The 21,212-nt window shown below is 43.3% G+C and overlaps 1 protein-coding gene across 2 annotated transcripts in view; it reads left to right on the top strand.

The window, feature by feature from the left end:
* The first annotated feature begins 4,581 nt into the window (after window positions 1–4,581).
* LOC120784826 (DNA-binding protein SATB1) overlaps window positions 4,582–21,212 on the top strand; it is a 64,556-nt gene continuing 47,925 nt past the window's right edge. Inside the window, exons 1-2 of one of the 2 annotated variants that reach the window (XM_040118938.1) lie at window positions 4,582–4,658; window positions 18,723–18,961. In XM_040118938.1, the coding sequence (XP_039974872.1) occupies window positions 18,748–18,961 (214 nt within the window). In that variant the 5' untranslated portion in view covers window positions 4,582–4,658; window positions 18,723–18,747. Of the gene's footprint in view, window positions 4,659–17,355; window positions 17,431–18,722; window positions 18,962–21,212 lie in introns of those variants that run through there. The other variant, XM_040118939.1, reaches the window with a different exon arrangement.

Genomic DNA, 21,212 nt, shown 5'->3' with positions numbered 1-21,212 from the left:
TCACGGCAATTTGAGCCACGCCACAAGACATAAATAATAACAAACCAGCACAAACTCAACAGGTTTCCACCCCTTCAAGGTTCGAACCCTTGTAAACCCGGCACAAAAAACTCAGTAGGGTTCTACCCCTTCTGGGTTTCAACCCTTATTAAGGAGCTACTGTTGCCACATATGATGAAAATTAAAACTCTCTAAAGACTCATTTTCCCTCAATAAAGTCTTATTTTACACCATGTGGCACAAGTTTTCAAGCAGCAAAGTTTTCGCCCAAGTCCCGGCTCGAGTAGGCTCAAAAATAATCCTCGCTGATCCACCTGATCATGGGATTTGTTTGTGGTCAAGTGAATCCAAAGAGGATCCAGGTTTAAGAAGGTTGGTTTCGTGGACGGTCTCATGAGCAGGAAGTTACACTAAGAGATATCAAGGTGCGGCCCTCGCTGTGCCGGGCGATCGTTGCAGAGACACCTCTGCATACCTGAAGAAGCTTTCCCGGCACGGACAGTGTCCTGTAACAAATGGGCAGCTGCCACCCGCCTTCAGCTGACGCGCCGCACAGTCAGTAATGTACTAAGTGACATTAAGCTGCCACAGCTGATTGGAGAGTTCAGCCAGTAATGACGCTTCTGGGCTGTTTTCTTTCGCACAGCTGACTGACATCCCATTAGCAGCTGGAGGCGTGTGCGCTTTGGGGGTGCCGCCGTGGGTCAGCTTTTATTGTTCTGATTGGCTCTCATCGCCACTGCCCTCCTTGGCAGCGCGCAAATGAGGATTAATAGCGTTTAATTTGAGAGGTGAGTACGTGGAGTGCTTCTGTTTCAAAATTCAACGAGGTCCTGAGGAGAAAAACGAGGAGGAAAAAGGCGGAGAAATCCACTCGTCAATTTCAGTTTCTGCTGAGGGGGAAAAAAAAAAAAACGAAAATCCAGCGCTTACCCCAGATAAAGGCAGTAGACAAGTGTTAGTCTTCTCGGGAATCCTGGTTAATCTTTGAAAGGTGAACAATTATAAAAGAGCTCCTGAAGAAAGTTGCAAGGGCTAACCACAAGACCAGAGCGAAAAAAGTGGCTGAGCATTCCAGATTTAGACGAGACGTCTGTCTTTTAGCTCTTGGGCATCTTTCTGAGACAAATTACTTTCAGTAGTCAATAGCCTGTAATTAAAATATACCCACTTGATGGAGAGGCAACAGTGTCTCTCTATTTAGTTATGGGTTGGAAAGATTAATTCTGGGGTGTATAACCCTTGTAATTTTCCAAGTGCTATTTATTGTTTTCAGAGAGGAAAAAAAAGTGCAGACGATTGAAACGCCTCAGCTCAAGGTCTGCTTTGATTTCTTTACACTTCACACACGTTGAATTCTCCCTCTTTTATTTTTTTGTTGTGCTCTCCACGTGCCCTCTTTATGCCTCAGCAACATGGATGCACATTAACAACTTGCATTAACGTTCTGGAACTCATCCACGGCTCTCACACGCCGCCGCTGCGCGAATAATCTCTGTGTTTGAGTGCGGAGGTCAGGGTTGGCTGCCTTTGAGTCCTAAACATCGGCACAGCCAGCCGGGTGAAAACATGATGAAAAACCCAAAGCACAAAAGGCCTGGTAGGGAGGGGGTCATCGTCGGCTGCCCTCCTCTCCTGCTCTCCTCGCTCTACCCTCTTGGAGATGAGGCTCACCGGTCCCCCTTGTGGCCAAAGTGTCAACTGCAGCACATGTGGGCTTCGGAGGCAGCAACATGAATTGTTGGATAAAACACAGGCTGCACTGAAATCACCAGCTGTTGTCCGTAATGATGAAAACATCCCTAACTTAGCATGAATTTATAATTATGCAGAAAGCAAATTTGAATCTCTTTACTGGAACTTTTCAATTCCCATGCAGCCTCCCATGAGAGAACTGGTGTGAATCATATGCAGAGATTGTGTGTGTGTGTGTGTGTGTGTGTGTGTGTGTGTGTGTGTTTGTTGTTTTTTTTTTTCCTTTTTTTTTTTTTTTTTTTAAATGCAGATCTCAGATGCTTCATAATGAAACTTTTGTGGAGTCCCAAAACCACAACAAATGAACTTTTCTGAGAAGTATTTGTACGTATCAGCTTACGATAAGGGCTCTAGTTCTTCTGTGTCTTCTCTGATTAATAAAATTCAGAAAATAATATCCAGGATCTTTCAGAGCAAAACCTTTTTTTTCTCTTCCCAGCTCTCACCTTGTCTTGTTTCGGCTTTTTTTTTAGCCCCCCCCCCCAAACACACACACTTATTCTATTTTCAGTTGGATGCGTAAATTAAGTGTAAATGTAAATGTATCAGTGTGTTGTTTATGCTAAACCCGGTAAGAGAAACACATTCATATTGTAAGTAAACAGCTGCATTACCTGTGGGCTCCTGCACACCTGCTAGTGCAGAGCAGTTAGCCTGTATGCAGATGCAAACTGTCAATCATTTCACACGCACACACGCACACACACACACACACACACACACACACACACACACACACACAAACAACAAAGGCGAACTCACAAGAAATTAGTATAAATGTGTGCAAGTGAGGCACACAAGTTCAAAAACACACACATGACACATATGAAAAATGTGCATGCAGACCCACTGTGCACACACAGTCACATCACTGGCTCACATACACTACGTGGCTACATGTGCAGGAGCTGCTCACACACACACACACACACACACACACACACACACACACACACACACACACACGATGGACACAGACATGATAAAATCAAGCAGAATGAGTGAAGGAGAAATGTTCATTCATGCAGGAAGCTATTTAATTTTTTTTTCCTGATTTGGAAATCTATTGTAGGAGACACTAGTGTACAACATGTAGAAGTATAATAACAGGAATCACCATGAAGAGGCGTTTCTTACTCTCCCTTCATTAACTCTAATATGTTCTTCATTAAAACTATTTAATTTAATTTACCATTCTCTGAAACTTGAGATTTTCCCGTCTAATTTCCGACTTTGGCAAGAAAAAAAAAGGGCTACCAGTATATTCTGTACTTTTCTTACAGCAGTCAATATAGTTACAGCTGAAAATCAATTAAAATAGCACAAATACATCTCGACTCTGTGAGGGCGAAAATAAAAGCTCTTTTTTTTTCTCCGTTATCTGTCACTGCCCTCTGTGCCTCGGCTGATTCTGCCCCAGGCTGTGTTCTTAAAGATGTCCAAGGAAAGGAAAGAAAAAAAAAAAGAAAAGAAAGGAAAAAAGATCAAATTATTCTGCTCTCCATGTACATTTTTTTTTTTTTTTTTTTTTTTTACAAATTTGCATTCCTTAAGCGTAGATTTTTATTTTTATTTTTTGGATAGGCCCGCGGTGGGGCTCTTAAATGCGACGCAGGGGGTGTTTGTGTGTTTTTGCGTGTGTGTGTGTGTGTGTGTCTGTGTGTGCGTGTGTGCGCGCGCGTCTGTCTGTGTGATGGCCGGAGTTAAACTAAGTTCAAAGAGGGGAAAAAAAAAAAAAGCAACAGCTTGCACTGATAAAATAAAAGTGAGTCTTGTTCGTTGATGATGCATTAAAAAAATATTCACTGCAGAATAGTCAGAATAATAATTATTTTCCGCTAAAAGCCTGGTTTAAATTGGCGAAAGTAATTGAAAAAAAATAGCTTTCGGCAAACAGCAAGAGAACAGACTGCAGCATTAGCCTCTCTTTCAACGAGCATTGTTCAAAGTGAATTATTCTTGAAAACTTTTTTCTCTCTCTCTCTCTTTCTTTCTTTCTGTCTTTTTTGTTGTCGTCGTCGCAAACTTCGCCTTCCAAGCCCATCAACCCATCTGCCTTAATAAGCAGCTCTTTCGTGTCGGCGCGGGGACGCGATGTATACCTGGGTATATAGCGGGCTCTGGGATTTCGTATTCCGCTCAGGTGTGAGGGGAGCGGAGCTGGCAGGTTGCCCTCCGCCGTGGAAGCAACCGGCTTTGACTCTCTGTGCGGAGCAAAGCGCACGCCGCTGCGCGCAATCGACTATTTACCAGACTTTTTCCCCTTTATTCTTCTTGACATGCAAACATGTGCTGTGTAAGTATGAAAATGAATGAGTGTGAGAGCTCTCCTGGCAGTGACTTCTCTCTCTCTCTCTCTCACTCCCTCCCTCCCTCTCTCTCTCTCTCTCTCTCTCTCTCTATCTCTCTCTCTCGCGCTCTCTCTCTCTCTGTCCCCGGAGATCAGCGCGTCGGAGAGGAGCGGCTGTAAAAACCAAAGTGGGGCAATGAGACAAGCTGCGCCACAGCTGGCAAATCATCGATTTGAGCATCAGAAACGGGGAGGGGCGGTTCGTTTACCTGCTCCCCTCTCAAAGCAGCCCTCCTCACATGCCGCTACTCTCCTCTCCTCTACTTCACCCCCGCTGCCCGCGGCGCACGGTTGCTCACATTTCTGCGCTCCATCCGCCGTGTGCGCTCCCCAACTTCAGCCTCCGCCGGTGCGGTTTCTACCCGACGACTTCCCCCTTCTCATCCGCAGGACTTTTGACTTTTTAAAGCAGTTTGCCTCCCGACCCCACCCCCCCGCCCCCCACCCTCACAGAGCGGCTGCCTATTTTTGGATCTCTCGTCGTGGAGCAGTGACAAGAGGTTGCTCAACTTTTGATGGAAAACAGGAGGTCGGACGACTGCTGACTTTAAAGGTACGTTCCCCCATGTCTCCACTGTTCATCCTCAGCGATCTGCTCTGCTGCTGCCGTTCCGTCACGTGCCTCGTTTTTTTTTCCCTCTGCGTTTGTTTTAAATCACATTTTTTATTTCTTTTTTTATTTTATTGCACGACTTATAAAAAGAAAGCCACCTCTCCTCGGCATTAGAAGGAGAAATTACTCGCGACGGAGTGATTTATTGGCTATTTACAGACCTATCTTCCAAATCACTTAAAAACCCACACAGACCAAAAGTGGCTGCTCGGAGTTGATATTTCACAAGGGGGGGTGAAAAAAAAATGCAGTTGATGAGTGTCACGCCTAATGGTAAAACAGAAAATATGCACGCATTCGGAACTTTTTACGATGTATTTGTTTTCTCCCTGCCGTCTGATCTCAAATGCGCAGAAACGGGCCCCGCGTCGTTTTCTGCACGACCGAGCGGAGCACTCGTGATTTTCGCGGGGTTAAGTAGATCCATCGCCTCTAATTCATTTCACAACTTACTCGGCGCGCAGCAGAGGAGGAAGAGGTGATGCTGCCACCGCTGCTCCTGACCTCAGCTTCGTAGGAGCCGGGCAGATTTTCTTCTTCTCTCTCTTTTTTTTTTTCTTTTCCTTTTTCTTTGTGGCGAATAAAGTTGCTCGGAGTCACAAAATTCTCTTTCAAGAACTATATATATTTTTTGCACCTTTCTGTCAGGACTATGGTTGTAAACCGGCCTTTACATCCTTTTTTTTTTTTACCCCTCATAATGAAGTGTATTGTTGTTAGCAGACCACTGACATCCCTGTGCCGAAGCTGTCGCAGCCCAACTGCCCATCAGCTTTTTACTACTTTTTTATTAGGCCATTAGAGCCACTTCATTTATTCTCTCCATATACTTACTATTTAATTACGTGTCAACTTGCTTCAACACTTTTATGGCTGTACCAAGAAACACTTTGTGTAACTGTGAGAGTAAAGGCACTGTCTAAGGCCAACGAGGTTAAAAAAGAAAAAAGAAAAGTGTGACAGACTCTCAGGGAAGCAAACAGTTCATGAGTTTATTAGTCTCTTTCTGCCTGACACGGTGTGAGGCAGTCAGATAGATGTGACGATACAGAGATGGTGTTGTCATGCTGTTTGGTCTGCCTTGTGGCTTTTGTTACAGTGCTGATAAAGTAAATTCAGGTACAACCAGACCTGTCTGAGTGTGTATGAGTAACAAGACTCTCTCTCTCTCTCTCTGTGTGTGTGTGTGTGTGTGTGTGTGTGTGTGTTTGTAAAGAGATAGAGGCAGAGAGCTCAGTTATGAGAAGATGTATTGGCATCTCACAGGTGCGTGGGCACTGATGTTCTGTGGTTTACAGGTTTTTAAAGGTTTCACTCTCTGCTCCTTTAGAAAATAGCTGACATTTCACACACCAGCATGGTGAGTGGCTTTTGCTCTGATATTAAACATTATTTATATATATATATAAATATATATATATATATCAGCACAAATACACTCGTGCATGTGAGGCCGGATAGATAATCCTAGCCTTCGTATTGTCGGTTTAACCTGTCCCTAGACATTATATTTGGTCAGTTCTCCACGGTGCACTGCGAAAACGATGACAAAGTGCACAGCAAGTTACAATAAAATCCAAACAAGTTTGCATGAAATCAGAAGCTTGATCAGATAATTAAAGGGCAATTATCCTGAAATAATCTTCAGTCTTCTGTGTCACTGGTTGTTTATTATCTTGCCGCTGTCGTCAGGGTGCTTGCTCACATGTGATTACGAGGTCAAGCATGACACCTCAGCATGGGAAAAAACAGGTTACGGCACAGCATGGTATCTTTTATCTCTGCAGATCTGTGGCTGTTCAAGGTGCTTCGGCTTATCTGGTCAGTGCCTTTCACAGCAATGACACACAGGCCTTTTCCTGTCTCATGCTGCCATGTGTCACTTCTTGTAAAAGTCTTCAAACGAGACGAAAGCCTCAACAGCTTGTGAACGTTGAAACACAACTTCTCGGTTTTACTCCTCAGAGCAGCATTCTGAACCTTCTCAACACCTTATTCATCAGCTCGCTGTGTGAAGGGTGTGGTGAAATAAAGTACATATCCAGAGAGCAGCAGCATGCGGACCGTTTGGCAGAATGTTCCACATACAACCGCTATTCATCAGCTCGCGGTTGTGAAGGTGGTACGAAAATGCTCGAGTACATATCCAGAGCAGCATGCCGGACCGTTTGGCAGAATGTCTCCACATAAACTTGTTTGGCAGGAATGATAAGAATCAGAGTGCGAGGGCTGCATATGACTGCCAGGTCGCACAGATTCAGCAGTAAAGCCTAAACATCTGTCAGAGCTTATTAGTGTGTAATTAATTCCTTTGAATGTGTTCTGTCGTGTTCATAGTTCTTACAATAACCCTACTGTGATTTACAATTAGGGAGAGACCTGGGAAAACACCTAAGTGTTTCCACCTTTCTACCTTTCTGCTTCTAACTTACAGTTTTAACCTTGTTATACTAAAAAAAAAAAAAGCCAAGGACAGGAGGGACGACGGGCTCTGTGTGTCACCAGTTAAACCGTGTACCCCCTCCCGCGTAGACCAGATTAGTTAAGTACAGAACAGCGGCGGAATGACGGCGTGCCGAGCTCTCACTCGCTGTCAGGTTAACGGACGTCGAAGAGCAGGTTGTCAGATGAGAGCAAACGTAGACGTGACCCTGAGAGACCAATTAGTCTGTACTTTGGAGAGCGGAGGTTGTGTTTGGTTTTTTTTTGTTGTTGTTGTTTTTGCTGTCTAATCTGCTCCGAAATGATGTTAAGAATGCCTCACCGCTTTGCTTTAAAACTGAATTACGCTCCGAATAATCAGTTTTATTGCTTTCAGGAAATTAAAAATGTCCAGGGAAAGTTGTTGTCCCCACACAAAAAAAAAAAAAAAAAAGAAAAGAAAAAGAAACCTCTATGTGCTTGCAATAGCGACACCGTCTTAGCTTTGTGTTGGGGATGTGCTTTGAATTTCTGCAGTAAAAGATGCGGGTTATTAAAACCCCTACTGTTGAATATTTGCTGGGAGTTTAGAGCTGGGCTGTGCCTCACTTTGCTGAGACTGATATCTCGGCTAAAACCATTAATCGTCTTTCTTTACCACCTCGATAATTATCACTGTAGCAAAATAACAGCTCAGCAAACAGTGAAATTATACCTGTGGTAGGGAGCAGAGTAAATACCTGTTTAGCTGCCAGCAAATGTATTTATTAGACTGTCGCCAGTAAATAAGAGGCCTGTCTCGTTTTTTAATGTGTGGCTCTTTGGGGATTCCACCCCTCCACACCCCCCACATCCCACCCCTGTATGAAATAGCTCTGTTATGATTGCTAATAGCGGAGAAAAATAACAATGATTTCCAAGCGTTTTTTTTTGATGACATGTTGCAACTAGTTTGGAAAAAGAAAAAGGCTGGTGCGTTAATAGGGACTGCTGCATTCCAGGGCTCAAAAATGTAAGAAAGCCCCCCCCCCTCCGACAGCTACAGACATACCACCCTGGGTGCGTGCTTAGTGTGCGATTCGGGATCTATAGCTCGTTTTGTCATTATCTGGAAAGTTCTTTATGAAATCAGAAAAAGAGTGGGGCGAGTAGGGGCTTATGTTGTCCCAGCATGTCGGACTGCATTTATTCTGGCATATGCTTTGTATACTGTTGATCCAGATTCCTTGGCTTAGTGATAAAAGCGTCACATTGTTTTTTGGGTCCTCACAATCAGCCCCGTCCGTCGAATGGGTTGGCGTGTCCTCCCCAGGAGATAAAAAAAACCCCCCCAAAGTCCGTCATGTCGGTTTTGTCACGCTTTTACAAAATCACATCCCTCCTGTGCAAAAAATCTTTTTTATTTTTGTTGCTGCTCCCGTTATTTAGCATGCTTCATGCCACCATAGCAAATATAATTTACACATTTAAGTTTTCATGATTGAATTTACATTAACACAAGTCTCGGTGTATGGTTTTTTTTATTTTTTTTATTTCTTGAGAAGAAAAAAAAAGCTCATTGTCTTTTATTTCGATGCTTGTCTTCATCCGATCTGTGTAGGTTTTTCTGAATCCTTTGTTCAGAGAAAGAAAAAGAGAGCGATTTAGAGGAAGGCGCATCCAGCTAAGATCAGGTTGTTAATACCCACCCACATACTCCAATGAAACAATTTCAACAGATACTGTATTCTCTCTCTGTGTCTCATACACATACACGCACACACACACACACACACACACACACACACACACACACACCCTTGCCTCATCAACTGTTTTGTTTGACTGGATGGATGATGCATCTTTTGACAAGGGATTAAATATGCAAAGAAAAATATGAAGATCAAATCCTTATGTCTGCACCTTTTATTCAATACTTCTGCCTTAGCCTCGATATTAGTGGCTGTTTTCCCCACATGCTCATAGTCCATCTCTCCCCTCTATTCAGTATATAGTGTAACCTCTCGCACACTGAGGCGAGTAACACCATCCCGTCACCTGCCTTCATTTCCTTAACACTCCCAAGAACTCCCCACAAGGCCGCGGTACTGTGCCCTTGGCCACCGCCTCTGCCCCAATTCAGGAAAAAAACCCAGCAGGACGTGGCAACCTTTCTCACCCCTCCAGTCTGTCCCCTCTCTGTGCCACAAAGCCATCTTCAGTATCTCCTTCTCTCTCTTACACACACACACACACACACACACACACACACACATACACAAACATCCCTGTCTTTCTAACTCTATTAACTGTTTATTTGTTGTGATCCACGAGGCAGAAATTAGAGTTTAATTATTTGGTCATGTGATGACCGGGGTCCAGCGAGCAGTGACAGAAAAGTCATTTCTTTAAAAACGGCCCTGCCTCTGATGGCCGTTGATTGCTCTATGACTAATTGGTCTTATAATTCGATAAAGGCAAAGTGAGTGAGCGAGGGAGGGGGTGATAAACAAGGCGGTGAAGGGTCCTCTCAGTGAACCGGGTGGGGATGCAGTTTCGAATCGTTAATTCAGATTCCTGTGACACAAGGCTGACCCGGCGTGGCTCGGCCGGTAATTTCGGCTGATGTTGACCTGATGACATCGAAGGCGACTCTAGCGTCAGGATTGGGGCTGAGCCCCGGACGCGCAGGCCAGAGGCCTCGTTTGACACAGCCGAAGCATGCTCGCCGCCGCTGAGCGGATGTGCATGTGTCTGCCCGTGTGGTGTGCATCCGCGTGGGCGTTGAAGAGTGGAAGTCGAGAGTGGAGAGTTGCGAGGCGAGAACAGAGGTGTGAGTGAGGCCTCACCGAAGGGACAAAAAAACCATCCTAACGTTTGTCTTCCAAGGCAACACAGAGACCCGTTGAGGCCAACTGGCGGTAGGCCTTCCTGTTAGCAGACCTTAGGTGGAGACCACTCGCTCCGCTTCTATTTCTGTCGACTTCATGTGATTATAAAACAATTAAGCACTTAGGAGCAGACTCTCAGTTCATTACATCCCCCTTGTTCTTTCTTTCTCTCTTTTCTACCTCCTCCCACACCGAAGAGCAGACATATGAGAAATGTAGAAATCACCTTATTTCACTAGTAATTGAAAGCCACACTCGCTGTATGAAAGGCTAATGGAAAACATGAAACTAATTTGATTTGGAGGATATGTTCATTATGGAATATTTAGTCTATCTGTGCTTACCTCGTAACAACTGATTAAGCAATTTTTCATTGTCCTCAGATGTCTTACGAGGGAACATTAATAAACCACATCGACCCTGAGCTCTATATACAAGTGAACCTAGTTTGTGTTTTTGTGCAACAGTTGTGGAGGGAGATTAATTATAAAAAAACAAAAAAAAAAAAGGTGTCACTGACAAGCAAACAAATGTATTTCAGGGAAGACAATGAGCAAACTGAAACTTTTGAAAACAAAATGATGACGCATGATGCTTGATGTGTCTCCAATTTCTAGATTTTCCATTTTGTTCGGTGTAGAAAACCTAATATTTAGTTTTACATAATCGTGTACATGTGTCGGTGTAGTCTGTGGTCTTTAACAAATTCTGAAACTTACAATTTCCCCACGCCATGACCTACAAATGCCAACGGCACTATGCAATTTCTTTTGTTGCCAAAGTCGAAAGCCCCCCTTTGGCGTGTATTCCTTCACAATACAAAATTAAACCAGACATTTTTAATACAGGGAATACTATGTGCTTCTTCATTAATTTGCTGTTTGGTTCAGACGAGACAGCTTTCAGTTTTTTGACACTTTTACTACTCAGTTAACTGCTTGTTGGTTTTCGCACGGCATCTAATGCACGCCACCCTAATTCTCCTTCTTTCGCTGTACAAGACATCGTCTGCCTCGCTGAGGTTTATCTCTGCACCCACACTGATGCAGGCATGTTTTGACACGTTCCCAGACAGATTATTTAATCCTTCGCAGCCTCTAATAATACTATTACGTTTATGTGTTTGATTTTTTTTTTTTTTTGTTTTGTTGTGGGAGACACTTGCAGAAAGAGCTCAAAGTTGAACCAGTGACAGCGCTTAGCCCCATGCTGTTTGTGTTGTGCGCTCAGGCTGGATGCGCAGACTAATTTGTATTAGTAATCCAAATAATCGTATTAATGCCCATTAGACGCATCACAAGTGGCGAGCATGAAGACATCACAACACCTACGTACAGTAAATGAAGGCGCTGGCTTCGTCCGACGCAGCGCTTCTCAATGCCGAGCCAACAATGATACATTTTCTTATTCATTTTCAGTGTCTTATTAGTGTTATTAGTGTCTTTTTTTAATTCTTTTTAAGAAATAGACGTCGTATTTCACTCCTCCTGAGACATAAACATGTGCTTTAAAAGCAGCAGCGGGCCAGATGTGATGAATTTGATAAGTGTGTTATGATGAAAACCTACAGTATCTGTGGTAATACGCACAGAAGGGGTGAAATCTATCTGTGGTGTAATGCTATGACTCCTGACATTTAAATATGAGGTGTCTTTTGTTGTAATTTAGCATCCAGTCTGTTGTGTTTCTCATGTCGTTTTTCATGTTTTCTTTACAAACGTAGCCAACAGTCACAAAATACTGCCTGAACAATTACAGTATGTGGTGTGCTATGCATGTACACGAGTGTATCTCCCCAACACCGCCGCACAGGCTTGTAAAAACCCACCTTGAACAGGACTAAATCTGTATTCAGCTCATGATTATAACAGCACACAGATAGTATTTTTAAACAGGCTTTCTGTGTTTCAAACCCCATTTTTTCCTTCTTTTCTTTGTGATACAAAACGGTATATGTTAATTGATAATCAGCAGTGTTGATTCAGTGGTGCATTCAGTGCAAATCTGTGCCCTTCTGGATGTCAGAGGGTTTTCACAGCCACGTCGGTGCCAACCTAGCTGGCAGTGCCGGCACCTGTTGGCGGTGCCAAGGCCTGGCAGGGGTTATCGATGCTCTCTGATGGTGCCCGACAATCACAGTGGAAATGACTGCGGCTGCTTGCGTCATGCCAGATAGAAAAGAGCATTTGCCGACAATGGCTCGCTTTCCCCGTCGCTCCTGTTTTCCGAATGCTGCTAACCACGGCCAGGGGAAAAAAAAAAAACAAAAACAAAGAGAGAGACGGGAGCTACAGTGAACATCATGTAAAACACGTCAACATGGAAAACACGTCAACATCCAGAATGTTGTGCAGTGATGCCGTGCAGGTCTAGGTGATGCAAAACGGTCTGTTGAGGGGAAGGTCTTGGTGAGGGGGGGGCTGCAGCTCGTCTGCGCAATTCATGTAACTACATATCACAGTGACACCAATGAACCCGAACAGGAGGCACATCGTGGAAAAGACGAAAAACTCTAAAATGCATCTCATCCATTTTCAGAGACAAAATATTACCCAGTTTATATTATTTATATTTAAAATATTACAAAAACATAGTCACTGGACAATTTCATCCTCTTTAATGTACCTATCATGTAGCAAACAGCCCAAGATAGACAGTAACTTCAATCGAATTCATTTGTGAACTTTGATGCCTTCAGTGAATTCATCTCAGAGATTCAGTGAATGACTCTCTGAAAAATATAGTAATTTCTCAACAGTTTGGGTCCTTTATTCAGACACGCAGCAGAACAATTTAACCACACTGCACACCACAGCCGTGTCTCCTGCTCAGGTTCATCGGTGTCACCGGGTTGACAGCTCACTGAAACCCAGAGGAGGAGGGAAGATGAGAATTGATAACTGAATCTGCGCAGAAGCCTCTGATCGTGGATGTTGGGGTCTTGTACGAGCAGTTTCAACAACTCTTCTATTTCCTGTTTAAAAAAAAACCAAAACAACACAGATTAGGGACCCTTTCAGAAAGCTGCCGCCCCTTCGAAACTTACACCTCATGCTAACTAGATGTCAATATTGCAAGACATTGTTCCATCTCACTTCTGAAAGGTGAGTTTCAGGTTGTATTTTTCCATTTAAAAGCTTCTTTACTCGCCTTCTGTGGTGATTTCCTAATGCAAGAATGTATTTTGAAATGAGGAAAACCTTTTGACCTCACATGGGTAGGTGGAACAAAGATTTGGTTTCAAAACTAGGGGTTGAATGAGAGGTGTAATTGTACTGCTTCTGCTGCGTGGTGATACAATACACCATCACTTCTTCCGTGATTGGCTATTTGAATTGTTCCAGTTTCAGCCTTCTTTTAAAGTGCTCCAGCATTTTTTTTCCCCTAAACCTGATCTGAAAAGACTTTCATCAGATTCGATTGTTTGTCTTCATAGCTGTTCCATAGAGTTTCTTCGACCACTGTTGTCACCTGACTGTGGCTACCGCCAAAGCTATGCTGAGTAACTCGTGTCTGAGGTGTTGCATTGTTTATGAAACAACAGCTTTACGTGATAAAATGTACTATTACTGTATTTATGGTCTCACACAGAGGGAAACTTATGAGCCCTGCAAAGATTTACTAGTGAGCACGTAGACGTATGTAGCATTTCACATGCACCTGACCTCCACGGCTCATAACCTCTGGGTTTGGCGTCGTGATAGGTGTATACACTTCCTGTTTTCTGTTGGTTTCCTGTTTTTGTTCTAACACAGCCTGGACAGACATGCTCGTTCATTTTTGTTTGATGTAGATATCAGCCTGATGAGTTGGCTGATATTGTCCACTTTGCCTTTTATATGCCTCTGTTGCCACAAAAAACAAAACAAAACGAAACGAAAGTGCTTAATGTTCACTCTGTGGCACAGTGTTGATGAATAAGTCTTTGGTATTACTTGCCAGTGCTTTTACCAGACATACTATTTAAATTATTTCAGTATATTTCTTGAGTGTGTAAAAAACATTTTCCCTGAGGTTTCATCAATGACCTTTGCCTCAGACACTCACCCCTCTTGCTCTCCATAGGACCTAAAGATGGATGGCCGAGTACATCTACACCTCAGACAGTATTGGTGTATTTATTGTCCTCTGTCTGTTTGTGTGTGTGTGTGTGTGTGTGTGTGTCCGTGTCCTGGCCTTTGCTCACAATGTCCGAGTGAAACAGTTATTACTAGGCCACCTTAAGGTCAGGTACAAACACGATATCAGGCCTTTATTGACAATATCAACAGAGATTACCTTGTCTGATATTTTTGCAGTTTGCTCTAGACCACCAAAGCCAGTCAGCATGGAAAGGTTCATGAAATAATTACAAAAGGATAACAATGGTTCTCACATCAACCCGAGAAAACCTTCCAGCATGCTATTGTTTGCAGAGATTGTGTCGCTCTCCAGCCTCTAAACATTCCTCCTTTCATTTCTTCCCCCACTTTGACAGTTCAGGGTTTTGTTGACAGTATCAACAGAGATTAGCTTGTGTAATATTTTTTGTATAATCCAGTTTGACATCATACGGTGTGACCTGCTCCGGAGGTAAAGTTTGTGAAATAATGGCAGAATAACAACAGTGCAATAGCTGGATGCTGAGATGAGATATGTCACTCATCTTTATATATTTTTTTTTTAGTTGACTGACAAGAAAATAGTCACTCACAGATGTAGCGTTAGGACATCCCATCAAAATTCACTTATTTGTAGAATAAATGGTACTTTTTTAGTCATGCATTAACCTCTTTGATGTGATTTAACTGCACACATCATCATTAAGTGTTATCAAATTGACCTAAATTATATGACAATAAAGGGATAAAACATTAATCAACACATTTTTGAAAATCTAATTTTTTTGGGTTGTTTTGGTGATTTTATTATGCCAGAATATAGGAATATTTACAATGCAGTGGCTAAATATTAGCATATCCAGCTCGACACTGACAAACCACCAGCTCAGTGCAGTATAGCTGACTTCATCACCTTTAGTGTGCAGAATAGAGACTTGCCACTTTTTAAAGCCTATCATATGTTGTTTCTTTTAGAAATTCAGGGTGAATATCATTGCCATGATGTGATCTTTTAAGAGTGCAATATGTAAATGAATACCTGCTTAAACGTATCAAAATTTCCTCTTTGTGTTTTAGTTCTTGTTCCTGTTAATTAACATTAACATTAACGTTTTTTTTTTTATTAGAGTAAAGCTATTACCAACTTTTTTTGGTTTTATGACTAGTATTAGCATATATAATAAGAAATAAGTCTACTTTTGTTAGTGTAAAGACGAAAAAGACTTGAGACATCCCTTTATACTCATTGCACATGCAAAAATTCCCATGATTTAAACAAATAGTTTGAAGTTATTGGAGGTTTTTGTCTTGTTAGGGGGCACATACAAGCTCTCCTGTACATGTAACATGCATCTTCGGGCCGCCCTTTGGTTTATTGTGGCGTTTATTTATCTTAGGATGACCACCGCCGACATTGGGTCAAATAGTTCAACTTACTTTTTGCTATTTCCGTTATGTAAGATATTTAAAAAATAAAAAAATAAAATAAAAACTATTCTTTAAATTAGGCCAAAGTAAAATAAAAATAAAAAACCCAAAACATATCATGTGTGTTTGTGCGCGTGCGCGCGCGCGCGGGCGTGTGTCTGAGCATCTGTGTGTTACCCCGTAATAAATGCAGGACCGCCTCACTCTAATCAAGCTGATTAAAAATTCCTGCGCGCACAGCCGGAAATCGCACCACCGTTCCCCTCCGTTGTGTGTGTATTACTGTGTGTGTGTGTGTGTGTGTGTGTGTTTGTAAGTGTACGCGTGTGCGCGAGTGTGTGTGGTATCTCTCCCTGTCCACTTTCTCCACTTTATTTATCTCCACCGGGACTTTTCGGCCTGAGATGCGGAGGAATATATATACATGTACATTTTTTTTTTCAATAACGGGGGGGGGATTATTTCTCTTTCTTTCTTTCTCACACACTCTCCACTCCACACGCATACACACCGCCGCCCCCCCCCCCCCCCCCTCCTTCTTCTCTTTTATTTTCCCCCCCCTCTTTTTTTTTTTTTTTCCCCCTCTTCTACCACGCCATTTGAAATGAGGAGGAGAAAGGGAAAGCGCAGGCAGCGGCAGCACCAGCAGCGAGGAGAGGAGAGGGGGGAGTGATGAGTCAATACAACTAATAATTTAATGGGGACAGAGAGGGAGAGACGGAGTGAGAGGGGGAGAGACAGAGAGGGAGATAGAAAGAAAGAGGAGCTCCGTCCGGACGCCAATCCCCAACCAACAGGACACCTCCTACTATTACTATCGCAGGCAGCTCTCTTATGCATCCACAGCAAGCCTTATTTATGCTCGACATCGGAAAGTAAACCGCACTTTTTGACCCCCCTCTCCTTGTTTGATTTTGCGAACCTGTTTCGACTGTCCGCATATCGTCTCCAACATCGCCTCCAACGCGATAGCGAGATCACACTGTCGGTTATTATTATTATTTTTTTCCCTCTTTCCCTCTCTCCCTGTCTCTCTCTCTCTCTCTCTCTCTCTCTCAGTCAGTCTCTGCCGGTAGTCAAAATCTAGCTAAGCCGACGTTAAGCTATTTTTATGTACGTTAGTCCTGCCGTGAACATACACAGCGAGGGTTTGTCAGGTCTCGGCGGCGGTTATTATTATTACAACTGTGTTCGAGGTGCTCTGGTCTGTACTGGCGGCTGCTAACTGTACTGTACAGGCTGCCTGCCCGCCGATGTAGCGATTTGGATGTTGTGGTGCGAACTAAAGCAGAAGTCGCCCTCACTTGTAACCGACGGACGCGGCTAACCGCTCACTTTGTGCTAAATGTCGCCGGCTTTAACGGCCACGGTTGCCGTTTTTTTTCCTCCAGTTGGACGGAATTAGCTAACGTTGGGGCTACACGGACACCGCGCGCGCGCGCACAGGCACACACACACACACACACAAAAACACACACACACACACAGAAACACACACACACACACACACACACACAACCGCTTACCAATGTTCGCCTATCACGGTCCATCTCGACCGCGTCGTCTCTTCCACAGACCCGCAGGGTTGTTGTTTTTTCGCACCGCCTGTCAGTCCGCTGAGAAGAAGGAGGAAGGCGAGAGAAAGCGTCTTTTTAAACACTGATTTGTTTTTTTTTTTTGTTTTTGTTTTTTTTTGTTTTGTTTAAAAAAAAAAACCCATTCGCTGTCATGCACACGTAGAGAGAGAGAGAGAGATAACGAGAGGAAGCGGGAGTTGTTTTTTGTAATATTATCAGTATTATTATTATTATTTTCTACCCTGTCCAAACTTGAAGAAGACGCGTTTTCCAGGCGGTGTTATATGCTATCCTGCGCTGAAGTGCTGCGTTTCAGGTTGGTTTGGAAGATTTTTCACTCAACTTGTCCTCCTTTTAACTCCCTCCTTTAGGGGCTAATGTGTCAATTTGAACTATTGCTTCTGTTCTTGTGTTTTAAGGTCATTAAAAAATCCTGACCTGGATCCGGACTGTATCCGGGTCTGGATTCCTTTGGCCCCCCTATTTGTGGGGAATTAGTTGCCTCATTGCATGTTGTGAATGGGGGAGTTCATGATCTTTTGCGTGGGGGTGGATGATTTTGCCCTTTTCACTCTTTGATAACAGCATTCCAGTTCATGTTCATCAGCACCGTGCTCTAACCTGCATGCAGTATCACCCATTACTACTTTTCTGTTGCGGTTTTGTAAATTAACACATCTGATAGTGGTCGAGTATTAAACAAATCAGGTGTCTAACCATAAAAGGTTACCCAGGGAGCTCAAATAACGTATTAATTGTAAGCTTCAGCCTCAGCCAGTGGCTTTCTATCTGTGCACTGAAGCACCTGTGGGTTAAGCAGCCGCAGAGACTCCCATCTTTCCTTAATATCTATTCCTCTCTTGTCTTTTTTCTTTCCCCACTTTAACTTTTGATGACTACCATAATGAGTCAGCAACTGTGTGTGTTGAAGTTTCCCAGAAGCTGCCCCCCCAACATCCCAAAGTTGTAAACTTAATGTTTGCCATGAATATCTCTCCGCACTTGCAAAGTCTTAAAATAAAGTTCACACCTGTACAGTCATGTAGCCGGTTTTGTGTGTGTCAGTCACAGTGAAATGACGTTGCGGCCTTTTGCCTCCCTTTCCTTCCGAGCTGTGCCATGAATGTGAAGCCACACGAAGTGACTCAGAAACTGAATTACGTTAGTTTCCCCCTCTCTGCGTGCGCCGCAGCAGAACCTTGTTCCTTGAACTGCACTGTATTCATTCAAGTGGAATCTCCCAGCAAATTAATGTGTTTGCACTAAAACCGGGGCTTGTTTGCCCCTTCTCGCATGGGAATCTCTAGCGGGACACCCATACATAATACATGCGTTGAAAAATGGGAACATTACAGTGGCACGAAAACGTCACCGTGGCCCGAGTCGTCATTGCTGGAGCGGATTGACAGTTACTGCCGTAACGGGTCTGTTTTCAGACGTCTCAATTACTTAAAGCATATTTTTTCGCTCTATAAAAACGTCCCTTTACGTCTTCACATGTCAGTGATATCAACACAAAGGATTTTGTAGCTGTTCACTCTTGTGCTTCCTTTATGCCGCTCACATATCTCCGCTGACAGCTGAATCGTTCTGTTTCTGTCTCCCCAGGTGATAGTGAGCAGAGGTGCTGAGAATGATGGAACATCTCAGCGAAGCGTGTTTGGGCAAGGAGAACTCTGAGCTGGTCAACAGCATGGCAGAGGCCAAGGCACCGCCGGCCAAGTTGCCCCGGCTGGAGCAGAACGGCAGCCCCCTGGGCCGGGCCAGGCTGGGCAGCACTGGGGCCAAACTAGCCGGGGTCCCGTACAAACCCACCAGCCACCTGCTGAAGACCTGCCACAAGAGAGGTGAGTGGGAGAGAGTGTGTTTTGTAGGTGTGGAATAACACTGAGGTGATTAGTTGATTCATAATTTACATCAGTCAGAAGAAACTTAATCAACAACAGTGTTGTCAGTCATTAAGCAAAGATGACGAACATTTGCTGCTTCCACCATCTTAAATGTGAAGATTAACCGATTTTCTCCCTTTCTCACTTTCTCTCATGATTGTAAATTTCTGGGTTTTGGACTGTTTGCTGGACCGAACTGTCAATTTTAGAGGCTTCACCTCGACGTCTGTGAAATCCCAATGGGCTTTTCTCACTGTTTCTGATAGACCTGAAACAATCGGTCGACAAATTGATTAGTTGATCAACAGAAAATTAATCACCAACTAACCAGTCAGTTTTCAAGCAGAAATACCAAACGTATACAAATGTGATGATTTGCTCCTTTTCTTTGTCTGTTGTGACAGACGACTGAATATTTGGGGGTTTGAACTGTTCTCGGGACAAAAAGAGCAATTTGAATGTGTTGCTTTCAGCTTTGGGAAATTTTCACGGGCATTTTTCACCTTATTTTTTATAGACAAAACAATTAATCGAAAAAATAATGGGCCGATTTATTTGCCGTAATTTCTGACTAAAGGATTCATTAATTGATCAAATATTTGAAAAAATAATAAATAAAATAATTACTTGTTAGATGCAGACCCGGTCTATACAGACTGATTATGAAATAAATAAGCTTGAACTAAGTTTTGTATGCATTTGTGCATGAGTAAGAGAAGACTTAACCATGGAAATAGAGGAAAGCTATTTGAATGCAGTTTAAATAGCCCCCCCTCCCACACACACATACACACCATCTTCCACCCACCACAACCCCCTGCATGCGCTCCAAAACTCTTAAACCTTTTTACAATGCTTCTGTAGTCATCTCAGCACACACTCGCGCACACACACACACACACACTCCCACTTATTTGCCCAGACAATAGCTAATAGAAGAACACTGTTAGAATTATTCCTGTGTCGTGCTGCATAGCGCTGTGTCACTGCTCCTCTCTCCAACCGCAGCCCTCCTGCGCCGGCATTTGTTTATTAAGGGAAAGTTTCAGTCCTTTAAGAGCCGTTGCTGTTAAAAGGGAGACTTTACTTTGAGATTATGACATAGCTTTTTAATATAACTGGTGTCATCTCTTGAAAAACATGGTGGGCAAAGCTATCTAAAATATGAACCTTTTTATGACTGTGTGTTTCTTTTTTGTTTTTGTTTTTTTTGTTTTTAGTGTGTTGGAAATGAGCTTCAAAACCTGCAGGTTTGGAGATGTAATAGCACTTGGCCGCTAAGGCTCTACTGTTTGTTTTTTTGGCTGGTTTGGTTTTCTTTTGGGCAAGAGGGACTGAGGAACTCTTGGAATGTGGCTGCGTGAGTGTCCTCAGATGGGCCGTTTCTCTTATTTGCTCCTTTAATCTACGTGTCGCACTCCAGCTGAGGGAGCCAAATTTTTCACCTTCATCATCTCTGCTTCTCTTGGCCTCGTTCAATGTTTGTTCCTCCAAGCTTCCTCATTGCTCTCCCCTCCTCTCCCCTTTCCTCTCATCAGTTTTTGTAGTTTCTTCCTGGGTAAAGGGCGAAGCAGCCGATGGAGGCGGGCGGTCCGCCACGGAGGCTTCGCAGAGGGCCCACAGTAGGCATTGTGTCCGAGCCCGAAACAATATTTACAGCAGCCCTCTCTGGGCTCCCTGGAAACAAAGCCAGTATTGATCCCTCAAATGAACCTACACAGCAGTCTTTATTGTTAGATCTTTATCTATTAAAATCAGGGGAGGAGAAAAGCAGCTCTTTCAGCACATTCCCTGGCATCTGTCGGCTTATTGATTGTTTTGCCAGAGCTGTGTGCATCTTCTGGAATGCCTGGGATTGGAAAATATTAGAATGTGAATCATTTGAGTCAGCGAGTACAAAAATTGTACAGAAATTTGTCCAGGTGTCAATGGAGTGGAGACATACTGAGAAAGTAGGGCAACAGGGCATGTCATAAACGATGTAGCATTTACTAAGTAGAGTAAGTTACAGATACTGCACTCATCAACATTTTGACAAAATTTCGATTTTTTTCCTGTTGTTTTCTTTCAGACCGAGGCTTCAAAGGGCCAAGCTGCCCCGATACCCGTAATCTTTCTTGAATTTCAGGGATGTTATTTTAGCAAAAATGGCTTATTGGGGAGCTATTTGCACAGTGAGTCCCTTGAACATTCAGCAGTCTTTGGACAA

The sequence above is a fragment of the Xiphias gladius genome, chromosome 22, assembly GCF_016859285.1.
Source record: "Xiphias gladius isolate SHS-SW01 ecotype Sanya breed wild chromosome 22, ASM1685928v1, whole genome shotgun sequence".
NCBI lineage: Eukaryota > Metazoa > Chordata > Actinopteri > Istiophoriformes > Xiphiidae > Xiphias > Xiphias gladius.
Note: the sequence above shows the minus strand (reverse complement) of the source record. Positions and strands in the feature narration are given on the sequence as shown.